Here is an 11928-nt window from a genome sequence, read left to right as displayed (position 1 = left end):
CTAGCAGTCAAATACCTTACCCACTATGCCACCAGAGCTCTTTTATATATAATATAGAGAATGTGTGTGTGTCTGTGTGTGTGTTTTCCTTTGGTTGTTTCCATTTTCTCAGTAAAATAGACAACATGGTCATTCTCTGAGAGTAAAGATGGTGGAGGAAGTGAGGAGATGCTAAATATGTGAGGAGAGAGAAGTAGGTATGAAATGCTTATGGAAGAGAGTAGAATAGTGAGTGAACGTGGGAAACACAGGAGTGCTGGGGAGCACCAAGGTCCACTTGTAAGTGGTGGTTGGAAATTTCACTAATGTCTATGAGCATGACTTTGTGTTTTACTCCACCTATGTTTGTTGTTGTTGTCAGGTGCTGTTGAGTACAAAGAACGAAACACTGCCTGGTCCTGTGCCAGCCTCACAATCCTTGCCCACAATACATGAGCCCATCATTGTAGCCACTGTGTCAGTCCATCTTGTTGAGGGCCTTCTCCTTTTTTGTTGACCCTCCACTTTACCAAGCATGATATCCTTCTCCAGAGAATAGTCCCCTTCTAAAAACATGATCAAAGTAGGTGAGACAAAGTCTGGCCATTCTGTTTTCCAAGGAGCATTCTGGCTGCACTTGTTCCAGGACAGATTTCTTAGTTCTCCTGGCAGTCCATGGTACTCTCAGTATTCTCCACCAACAGGACAACTCAAAAGCATCGTTTCTTCTTTGGTCTTCCTTATGCATTGTCCAGCTTTCACATGCATATGAGGTGACTGAAAATACCATGGCTCGGGTTAGGTGCAATTTAGTCTTCAAGGAGACATATTTGCTCTTCAGCACTTTAAAGAGGTCTTTTGCAGCAGATATGCCCAGTGCAATGTGTTGTCTGGGTGTTGTTTGTGGAACCAAGTAATATGAAATCTTTGACAACTTCAATCTTTTCTCCATTTTTAGATGAAAAGATAGAGGGAGAGTTGGATTTAACCACAGTTGGGATTTGGTTAGATGGGTAGAATGAGGAGGATCATGGAGCTGTAGGATCAGAAAGAAAGATTAGGGAGTTTAAGGTGTTTGCAGGGGAATAAATTGAGGATGTTTGTAAAAATTTAAGAAGTAGAGAGTAAAAGTCCTGCACAGGACATAAGAAAGAATGTCTTAGGATTCAGAGCAGACAAGTGATTACATGCAATGGGAAAACCACAAAGTAACTTAAAAAAAGCAAAGGCTTTTTACCTTCTTAATGTGTTAAGAGCAAGTGTTGAAGTTCCCTTAAAATTGGCCAAAATAGGTGGAATTGACACCAATCCCCTTCTACTTGTATAGGTATTTTACAAAGAAACTCAGACCTAAAAGTTGAACGACCTGAATAAACTGGCTAATTCTGAATTTTATTTCAGAATCCTACCTGGAATAGTAACTATAACATGTAATGGCAACCAACTAATCTGAGTGCATTTTATCCTCATAGTGAATTCTATGATCACCAGAATTTCATTCTGTATTAATTTTGCCTTTAAATTAAATGGAACTAGGTGATGTCAACAATACCTTTGGATTATGCCATAATGGATGGTAGCAAAAGACATTAAAAGGGAGTAAACCAACTTTAATGGTAATTAATATGTGCCAGGAACTTTATATTAATTATTGGTCTATTCATATTTATTCTATTTTCTGATAATAATTTAAGGGGGAAATGTGTTTTCATTATCTTTTGCTCCTTGTATTGAGATCTTAGAACTGTTGTTCAGATAATTAGTCAATACTACCTGATATATCATTTAAAATAATTCCAAAAACCAAATCCACTGCCATTGAGTGGATTCTGACTCCATGACTCTATAAGATAGTGTAGCACTGCCCCATAGAGTTTCCAAGGTTGTAAATCTTTATTGAAGTAGAAAGCCTTATTTTTCTCCTGCAGCAGGTTCAAACCACTAACCTTCGGTGAGCAACTGAATGCTTTAACCACTGCACCACAAATTTGTAGCCAAAAAAGCTATTCTGTTATCTATTTGTGTTCTGAAAGAGATAGCCTAAATCTGTGTATTTTCAAACAGACTCTAAAACTGCCAATTTATTTACAGTGTGAAATATTCTGTGCCAAATAGCTATGGTACCTTTGTGCCAATAATTGAGACAAAACAAAACAAAAGACCAAAAAACCCTCACAAACCTAGAATGAAAATATCAGCAAAAATAGAAACCTTGTGGGAAGCCAATGATTTTCTTTAGAGAGGAAACAATAGATGAAATATGAGTAATTATATGATGTAGTCTCTTTGGCCAAGAGTATAATTGTTTATCTAAGCTTTTTTCTTATAGATTAGAATCTTGTATTGCAGTCTAGTAGATTGATTTAACTGCCCCCGTGACTTCCTTTTGTTCTTAAGATTACGCAGTCCATGACAAAGAGGTTAATTGCAACCCAATAGAGCTAAATTAATGTTTTATTAAGAAGGAGTTGGCGTCCTGAGCTTTTAGGAGAACAAATGTTTTCATAATGCCATGAACAACTTATAGAGCAATTATTAGGCTCTTCATATTCAGCTGTCTGTTCACATTACCTCATATCGACCACATCTAAGCAACATCAGTGAACTGTGCTGAATAATCAGTCGTGCCAGTCAGGTCTCTACAAAGGTGAGATCAGAAATGTATCACTGGGAAAAGTTAGAACTGCTGATGTGACTTTTTTCTCTGACCTAGACTGTGTGACTGCTCAACTTCTTCAAAGTTTGAATGTATAATAGGGGTTGGCGAGAAATCAAATGAACTAATTTAGCTGATAACACAGGCTATTCCAAGGCATGGGCATAAGGAAATTCACTGTGGCTTTGCTCAAACCAAAACCAAACTCACTGGCGTTGACTCTTAGAGACCTCTCCTTGGGTTTCTGAAACAGTATTACTATGGAAGTAGATTGCCCCATGTTCCTTCTGAGGAGTGGCTGGTGGGTTTGAACCACCAGTCTTCTCATTAGCAGTCAAATGCCTTAGGCACTATGCCACCAGAGCTCCCATGGGCTTGCTAGTGATAGCAAAGTTCCAGAAACCACTAATTGTTTATCAAGAGAATTGTATGTGCAGTCAGGAAGGAGCAAATGCCACTTTCTCTGAAGTGATACAGTTGGAGACAGGAACCAGGTACCAATGTGGGTAAGTCTAGAGGTGGAGGGGAGAGAAGGGAAGTTGAACGTTATGTTCCTGACTATTTTGCTTTTTCAATGAAGCCCAAGGCAAGGTAGTCCCCTGAGAGTGAGGAAAGAAGGATTGTTTAGTGGTCTTGAGAAACATGATAAATGTTAGAACCCAGGACTGCCCGAAAGCCCTGATAGAGACAAATAAGATTCCTGAGCAGCTCTTGGAGCTCATCTGTGAGTGCTCCTGTTGATTTAAATGTAAAAATAACCATTTCTTGGTTTTGTATTGATTTTCCAGTTTCCAGGATATTTTGATAACAAAGCTCCTTAATGATTGCTCAATTGACAATTTCATTTAGCTTTGGTTTCTCTTGGAAATCAAAAAAGTCCTTTCTGTATCTTTCCTTCTAAATTTCCCTCGCCCAGTATTTCTGAGTCAGTTAAAAATTTGTCACCGTCACCTTTCTTTTTCTTCTGGCAGTTTTCAAATTCTCCTTCAAAGGATGGAATTATGGTCCTCAGCACATTCAGTATTTCCATCCCAGTCTCCACTGTAGCACATTTTCTACCCAAAGCCCTTCATTCATGAGATAGACGAGTTCCCACTCATGGGATAGATGTTAAATTTGCTGAGAGCTGAGGGTATTTCTTTCTTTATATTTAAATTTTATCTACATATAATGCTGATGTGTTAATTTCTATTCCGCTTTTTTACTCATTCATTCATTCAGCAAAAACGTATCTAGTAGCCACTATGAGTCGAATGTCATAACAGACAATTAGAGAGAGAAAGAATATGATCTTTCCTCTAAAAGTCATATCATGTAGTAAATCCTCCCTGTTGCTGAATTGGATGTGTTGTCAGATCCAGTTCATAGTGACCCTGTGTGCAGCAGAACCAAACCCGCCTGCTCCTGTACCATCCCCATGATCTTCGCTGTGCTGGAGCCCGTTGTTTGCAGCCACTGCACCAATCTATCTCCTTAAATGTCTTCTCCTTTTCAGTTGACCTCTATTTAACCAAGCATATCTTTCTCCAGGGACTGGTGCCTTGTAACAATATGACCAAAATACGTGAGATGAAGTCTGGCTATCCTAGCTTCTAAGGAGTATTCTGGCTGTACTTCTTCCAAGACAGATTTGTTCATTCTTCTGGCAGTTCATGATATTTTCAGTATTCTTTACCAACACCACAATTCAAATATCAATTCTTCTCCGGTCTTCCTTATTCATTGTCCAGCCTTCATATGCAAATGAGGCTATTAAAATATCATTGTTTGAGTCAGGTGCACCTTAGTCCTCAAAGGTGACATATTTGCTCTTTAACACTTTGAAGAGGTCTTTTGCAGCAGATTTGCTCAGTACAATATGTCATCTCATTTCTTGTCTGCTTCCATGGACACTGATTGTGGATTGAAGTAAGATAAAATCCTTGACAACTTCAATCTTGTCTACAATTATTGTGATATTGCTTATTGGTCCAGTTGGGAATATTTTTGTTTTCTTTATATTGAGGTGTAATCCATTCTGAGGGAGCTCTGGTAGCATAGTGCCTAAAGCACTTGACTGCTAACCAGAAGGCTGTGGTTCAAACCCACCAGCCACTCCTCAGAAGGAAGATGGGGCAATCTATTCCATAGTGATACTGCCTTGGAAACCCAAGGAGGGGTCGCTATGAGTTGGGTCCAACTCGGCAGCACATAACAACAACAACAAATCCATTATGAGCACTGTAGTCTTTGACCTTCATCAATAATTGCTTCAAGTCATCTTCACTTTCAGCAAGCAAAGTTGTGTCATCTGTATATTGCAGGTTGTTAATGAATCATCTTCTAATCCTGATGCTGAGTTCTTATTAGTATACTCCAGTTTCTCAGATTATTTGCTTAGCATACAGATTGAATCAGGATGGTGAAAGGATACAACCCTGACACACCTTTCCTGATTTTAAGCCACATAGTATCTCCTTGTTCTTTTGGAATGATTGCCTCTTGGTCTATGTATAGGTTCATCATGAACATTGTGGTAGTTAAGGTTGTATGTCAACTTGGCTGGGTCATGATTTTGAGCCACTTGGCAGCTGGATATAGTTCTTCCCCATGATGAGATTGGATGTGGTGTAATCCTATGGAATCTGCTGTGAGCAGCTAATTAGGTGAAGGGGAGTTGCCTTCAGGGTGTGGCCTGCTTCTAGTACACATGGACACCTCTGGGACAGGTCTCTAGTTTTTTGCCCATTTTGGGATCCTGCATTTGACTGATCATCATCTCCAGTTCTGTGGTCTGTTGGTCTTGGGATTGTTACCTTCACAGCCAGTGAGCCAACAAAGGTTCATAAGCCTCAGAGACCATCAGCCTGCTCTACTGCCTGCCAGTCTTGAGTTGGACAGCCTCTGCAGCTGTGTGAGTCAGGAAAGGCTCCAGCTTGCTCTAGTAAACCTGGAAGGCAGAGCTGAAGCTGATGGATGAGGGGCCTCCAACCAGAATCCAAAGAAAGAAAGTTTTGTCCTACAGCCAGCACTCTGAACTTGGATGTCTAATCTAGTCTTCCCCTCGAGCCAGCACTCTGAATTTGGACTTCCAGCCTCCTAACCTACAAGAGAATCAATTTCTGTTAAAGCCATCCACTTGTGTTATTTCTGTTGTAACAGCACTAGAAAACTAAGACAAGCACAATTAGATGCTCTGGAATTCCCATTCTTTTCAATGTTACCCATAAATTTGTTATGATCCACACAGTTGAATATCTTTTCATAGTCAATACAACACAAGTAAACTTATTTCTAGTAGTCCTTACTCTTAGCCAAGATCCATCTGACATCAGCAGTAATATCCCTTGTTCTACTCCCTCATCTGAATTTAGCTCACATTTCTGGCAGTTCTCTGTCAATATACTTCTGAAACCGTTTTTGAATTATCTTAAGCAAAATTTTACTTGCATATGATATTAATGATATAGTTTCTTAACTTCCACATTCTGTCGGATCACCTTACTCTGGAATAGGCACAAATATAGATCTCTTCCAGTCAGTTGGCCAGATAGCTGTTTTTTAAATTTCTTGGCATAAATGAGTGAGCCCCTTCATTGCTGCATCTGTTTGTTGAAACATCTCAATGGGTATTCCATCAATTCTCAGAGCCTTGTTTTTCACCAATTCCTTCAGTGCAGCTTGAGCTTCTTCCTTCAATACCATCAATTTTTGATCATATGCTACCTACTTCCTGAAATGGTTGAATGCCAACCAATTCTTGGTACAATGAATACCTCTGTATTCCTTCCATCTTTTTTTTTGATGCTTCCTGCATTGTTCAATATTTTACCCATAGAATACTTCAATATTACAACCAGGGGCTTGAATTTTTCTTCAGTTCTGTCAGCTTGAGAAATGTCAAGGGTGTTCTTCCCTTTTGTTTTTCTAACTCTGGGTCTTTGCCAATTTCATTAGTGATGTTTTACTATGTCTTCTCTAGCCACTCTTTGAAATCTTCTGCTCAGCTGTTTTGTTTCATCATTTCTTTCAATCACTTTAGCTACTTTTCTTTTAAGAGCAAATATCAGTCTTTTCTGACATACATTTTGTTCTTTTCTTCCTTTCCTTTCTTTTTAATGGCTTTTTGCTCTCTTAATGTATTAAGTTCTTGATATCATCTCACAACTTGTCTGAATCTTTGGCCATTGGTCTTCATTGTGTCAAATCTATTCTTCAATAGGGTCTATAAATTCAGGTGGGATATGATCATAGCCATATTTTGTGTCTCATGGACTTGTTTTAATTTTCCTTACCTTCAACTTGAACTTGCATATGAGCAATGGGTAGTCTATTCCACAATCATCTCCTGGCTTGTTTTGACTGAAGATATTGAGCTTCTCCATTGCCTCTTTCCACAGATGTACTTTATTTGATTTCTGTGTATTCCATCTGGTAAGGTCCATGGGTATAGTCACCGTTCATGTTGTTGAAAAAGGCATTTGCAATGACTAAGTCATTGGTCTTACAAAATTCTATCATGCAATCTCCAGCATCATTTATTTTACTTAAGACTATATTTTCCACCTACCTGTCCTTCTTCTTTGTTTCCAACTTTTACATTCCAATCACCAGTAAATATCAATACATCTTTATTGTATGTTTGGCCAATTTCACACTGCAGAAGGTGGTTAAAGTCTTCAATTTCTTCATCTTTGGCTTTAGTACTTGGTGCATAAATTTGAATAATGGTATTAACTTTTCTTCCACATAGGCATATGGATATCATCCTATCACTGAAACAACTTGTCTGAATCTTTGGCCATTAGTCTTCAATGTGTCAAATCTTGTTATGCTTCAAGATAGATCTTGAAATGTTCTTTTGGGTGATGAATGTGACAACATTTCTCTTCAATTTGTCATTCTTGGCATAGTAACTATCTGATTCAAAATGGCCAATACCAGTCCATTTCAGCTCTCTAAAAAATGCCTAGGATATTGATCTTTATGCATTCCAATTCATTTTTGAGAACTTCTAATTTTTCTAGATTCTTACTTTGTACCTTCCATATTCTAATTATTAAAAATGTTTGTGCTCTTTCTTCTTGTTTTCCGTCTACTCAAAAATGGCACAGTTGAATAGCCCTCACTACATGTGGTAAAATCTTACTCAGAATGTGCTGTGCAAAAACACTTGTAGAATACAGATTTAATGCTACATTTTTTTTTTTTCAGTTTATCCCTGCTATTCAACTAATTATAGTCCTGGTTCTACCCATGGAGAAAATGGCATTCTTTTATTTTCCATATTTTTAATTTGTTCTTATTTTAGGAACCTAAAAAGTTACAGAAAAAGGGATGAAATATTCCTTGATCATATTGATTTCATGTGTAAAATAAGATACACAAGAGACATATTTGAACAAACTTTTTTTTCATAGTTAAATTAAGAACTATTGCTTCCTCATTAAGAACCCACTAGTGTGCTCATGATGCTTCAAATAGAAAATCATAGCTTGATAAGATTTCATTGTCATTTTTCTGCTTCTTCACACATATTCTTCCTAATATGATCCTAGGAAATGAGAGAACACATGCCATTTGATGATTTATAAGTTTCTATGTGTCATTGCATCTATTGCTTCAAGTCTCCTTTTACATTTTTCAAAAATATTTTGTAAATGAACCTTATTGCACCCAAGGAATTAAAGTGGGTTTCCCCTTAAATGCAATGCACGATGGGGGGGGGGGAGGAGCAAGTCAGCATAAAGTGACCAAGGCAAAGGAAGACACTGAGAAGTATGCAAGAATAAAGGACAACTGTAGCAGATGCTTAACACATACAATTCTATAACAGCCATAATAACCAACAAAAATTTGTGAGTAGATACATAGGTAAATATGTATGGCAAATAGGTGAGGGAGGTTGTATAGGAATACACCTGCATACATATATGGGTATGTTGTTGTTGTTGTTATGTGCCGTCGAGTCTGACCCGACCCATAGTGACCCCTCCTTGGGTTTCCGAGGCAGTATCACTACAGAAGTAGATTGCCCCATCTTCCTTCCAAGGAGTGGCTGGTGGGTTTGAACCGCCAGCCTTCTGGTTAGCAGTCAAGAGCTTTAGCCACTATGCTACCAGAGCTCCCTATATAGGTATGGTGGTGGATATATCCTCATACATATTTGCAAATGCTGTACATTTGCTCAAGGAGCTCTAGTAGCACAGTGCCAAAAGCGTCTGACTACTAACCAGAAGGTTGGTTCAAACCAGCCACTCTATGTAACCAAGACTAAGCAATTACTTCTGTAAAGATTTACCACCTTGGAAACCCAATGGGGGTTGAAATGAGTCAGAATCGACTCAATGACAATGGGTTTGGCTTTTTTTTTTTTTTGGTACATATACTCATGCATATAATAGAGCATAGGGGAGGCACAGTTATAAACACTACTTAGACATTAGGACTGAACCACTGTACCTGAAGGCTAAAGGCCATAGTCTCAGGGGATATCTAGGTCAATTTGCAAAAAACAATCATAAAGATAATATTCCATATCCTAGTAGGTGTGTAGCATTTAGGGTCATAAAAGCTTGCAAGTGGCCCTCTAAGAAGCAACTATTGGCCTCTTCCTTCCTGGAGCAAAGGAACAAAGGACTAATGGCTCACATGAACCATGGCCTCCTCTAACCCAAGACCAGAAGAACTAGGTAATGCCTAGCTACCATACTGACCATTCTGAACAAGACCACACTAGAAGGTCCCTGTTAAAATGTGTGAAAAATGTAGAATAAAATTATTCAAATTTTAAAAAACAAAAACAAAAAACAGACTTACTGGTCTGAAAAAGAAGAGGAACTCTTGACACTATTACCCTGAGACAACCTTCTAACTTGAAACTGAAGACACTCCCAGAGTCCACTTTTCAGTCAAACAATTTGCTGTTGTTGGGTGCTGTTGAGTAGACTCTGACTCATAGTGACCCAACACACAACAAAACACTGCCCATTCCTGCACCAGACTCATAATGCTTGCTGTACCTGAGCCCATTGTTGCAGCCACTGTGTCAACCCATTTCTTGAGGGTCTTCCCCTTTTTCACTGACCCTCTGCTTTACCAAACATGATATCCTTCTCCAGGGAATGGTCCCTTCTGACAGCATGACAAAAGTAGGTGAGACAAAGTCTGGTCATCTTTGCTTTCATGGAGAATTCCAGCTTCACTTCTTCCAGGACCAGTTTGTTAGTTCTGGCAGTCCATGGTACTTTCAGTATTCTTTGCCAGCATCAATTCTTCTTTGGTCTTCCTTATTCATTGTCCAGTTTTCATATTCATATGAGGCAAGTGAAAACACTATGGCTTGGGTCAGGGACACCTTAGTCTTCAAAGAGACATCTATGTTCTTCAGCACTTTTGTTTTTCAGGTCTTTTGCAGCAGATTGGCCCAATGCAATGCATCATCTGATTTCTTGACTGCTGCTTCCATTGGTGTTGATTGTGAAAGCAAGCAATATGAAATCTTTGACAACTTCAATCTTTTCTGCATTTGTCATGAAGCTGCTCATTGGCCCAGTTGTAAGGAATTTCTTTTTCTTTAGGTCGAGGTATAATCCATACTGCAGACTGTAGTCTTTAACCTTCACCAGTAAGTGCTTCAAGTCATCTTCACTTTCAGCAAGCAAGGTTGTGTCATATGCATATCACAGGCTGTTAATGAGTCTTCTTCCAATCCTGATGCCATGTTCTTCATATAGTCCAGCTTCTTGGATTAATTGCTCAGTATACAGATTGAATAAGTGTGGTGAAAGGATACGACCCTGACACACTCCTTTCATGATTTTAAAACATGCATTATCCCCTTGTTCTGTTCAAATGACATCCTCCTTGTCCATGTAAAGATTCAGTCAAACAATAGACAAGGCTTTGACACAAATAACTACACCTATGAAGAAAGTACTCCTTAGAATAATCAACTATATGAGACCAAAAGGGCAACATTTGCCCAAATCCAAAATGAGAAGACAGGGTGGGATAGGGAAACTGGAGGAATGGAAATGGGAACCCAGAGAAGAAATAGGGAGAATGCTGACTCTTTTGAAATTGCATTGCAATTCAATTGAATTGTCACCAGTGTCATGAAACAATTTTGTATGAACTATTGATTGGAAAACTGACTTGTTATGTAAACTTTTACCTAAAGCACAATACAATGTTAAGAACAACAACAACAAAAAAAGGGTTTCCCAACATAATCTAATTTAGAAATATAAACCTCAGTAAGTACAAGGTTTTCTAGAAATAGTCAATGCAATTCAAATAGTTGATGTAAAAAAGGGAAATAATCACCAGAAAATATTTTAAGATGCCAACTGCCAACATAGTTACTGTTATATGAAGATGCTCTCACCACTTTTACCCCGATAAACAAACCCAAACCCAAGCCCAAACCTAATAGTGATAATTTTTTTAAATGACAGTGTTTATTGATTTATTTTCATTGTGGAGAATTTAATTATATATAAAACTGTTGAGTCAGTTCTGACTCATTAGTGACCCTAAGTACAACAGAATGAAACACTGCCTGGTTAACAATAATAGTTTTTATGATTTAATGATAATAATCAAAATAGGGTTTATTTCTTAGTTTTTAAAATTAGAAATAAATGTTATTTATTTATGACCTCCTTTGTGCCAGGCCCTAGGCCAGGTTCTGGATAAGAAGAGTTATGTAGTAGTTTAGTGAGGGTGACAGACATGTTAATCAACAACTGCATCACAGGCCACAGTGGTATGTGAGCTATGTATCCTACACGTGAATGTGCAGATCAGGACACCTCTGTCTTATATGTTCATCAGAGAAGCCTCCAAAAGGAGGTCATCCTTGAACTGAGTCTGAGGGACCAATAAGTGTCAGCTATACAGAAAGGGGAGGAGAAAAAGTATTTCAGGCAGATAGAATGAAACCATGTGAAAAAAGAAGCATGAGACATTGGGTGCTCAGAAATTACCAGTAGATTTAATTTTAGTTTAGAATTGATTATTTTTGTTTGTATTGGTTTTTAGTAGGACTGGAATACAAAGTGTGCAAAAAAGAAGTGACAGGATTTGGATATGGAACAAAGCTTTGGGCCAAGATATACCAAAGTGAAGAGGTTAAATGTTATCCTGCTTACCTCTGGGAACTGATTAAGAGTTTGAAAAGGGAGAAAGGCATGGTCAGATTTACATTTTCCAAAGAACTTTGGCAACAATAGAAAGTGTTGCTTGGGGAGAATATGTGGTTAGGAAGCAGACGGGGAGTGTGGTCGTTAGGATGCTGTCATTTAACTCAG

At 38.3% G+C, this 11928-nt stretch overlaps 1 protein-coding gene across 1 annotated transcript in view; it reads left to right on the top strand.

Annotated features, from left to right (window-relative positions):
* Nucleotides 1-11928, top strand: part of KCNH5 (potassium voltage-gated channel subfamily H member 5) — a 467739-nt gene that overhangs the window by 87881 nt on the left and 367930 nt on the right. The window contains exon 5 of the mRNA XM_007949104.1: nt 11663-11811. Within this exon, the coding sequence (XP_007947295.1) occupies nt 11663-11811 (149 nt within the window). The remainder of the gene's footprint in view (nt 1-11662; nt 11812-11928) is intronic.

The sequence above is a fragment of the Orycteropus afer genome, unplaced genomic scaffold (assembly GCF_000298275.1).
Source record: "Orycteropus afer afer isolate SDZICR_OR568_19922 unplaced genomic scaffold, OryAfe1.0 scaffold00237, whole genome shotgun sequence".
Classification (NCBI taxonomy): Eukaryota; Metazoa; Chordata; class Mammalia; order Tubulidentata; family Orycteropodidae; genus Orycteropus; species Orycteropus afer.
This window is presented reverse-complemented; position numbering and strand designations above follow the sequence as displayed.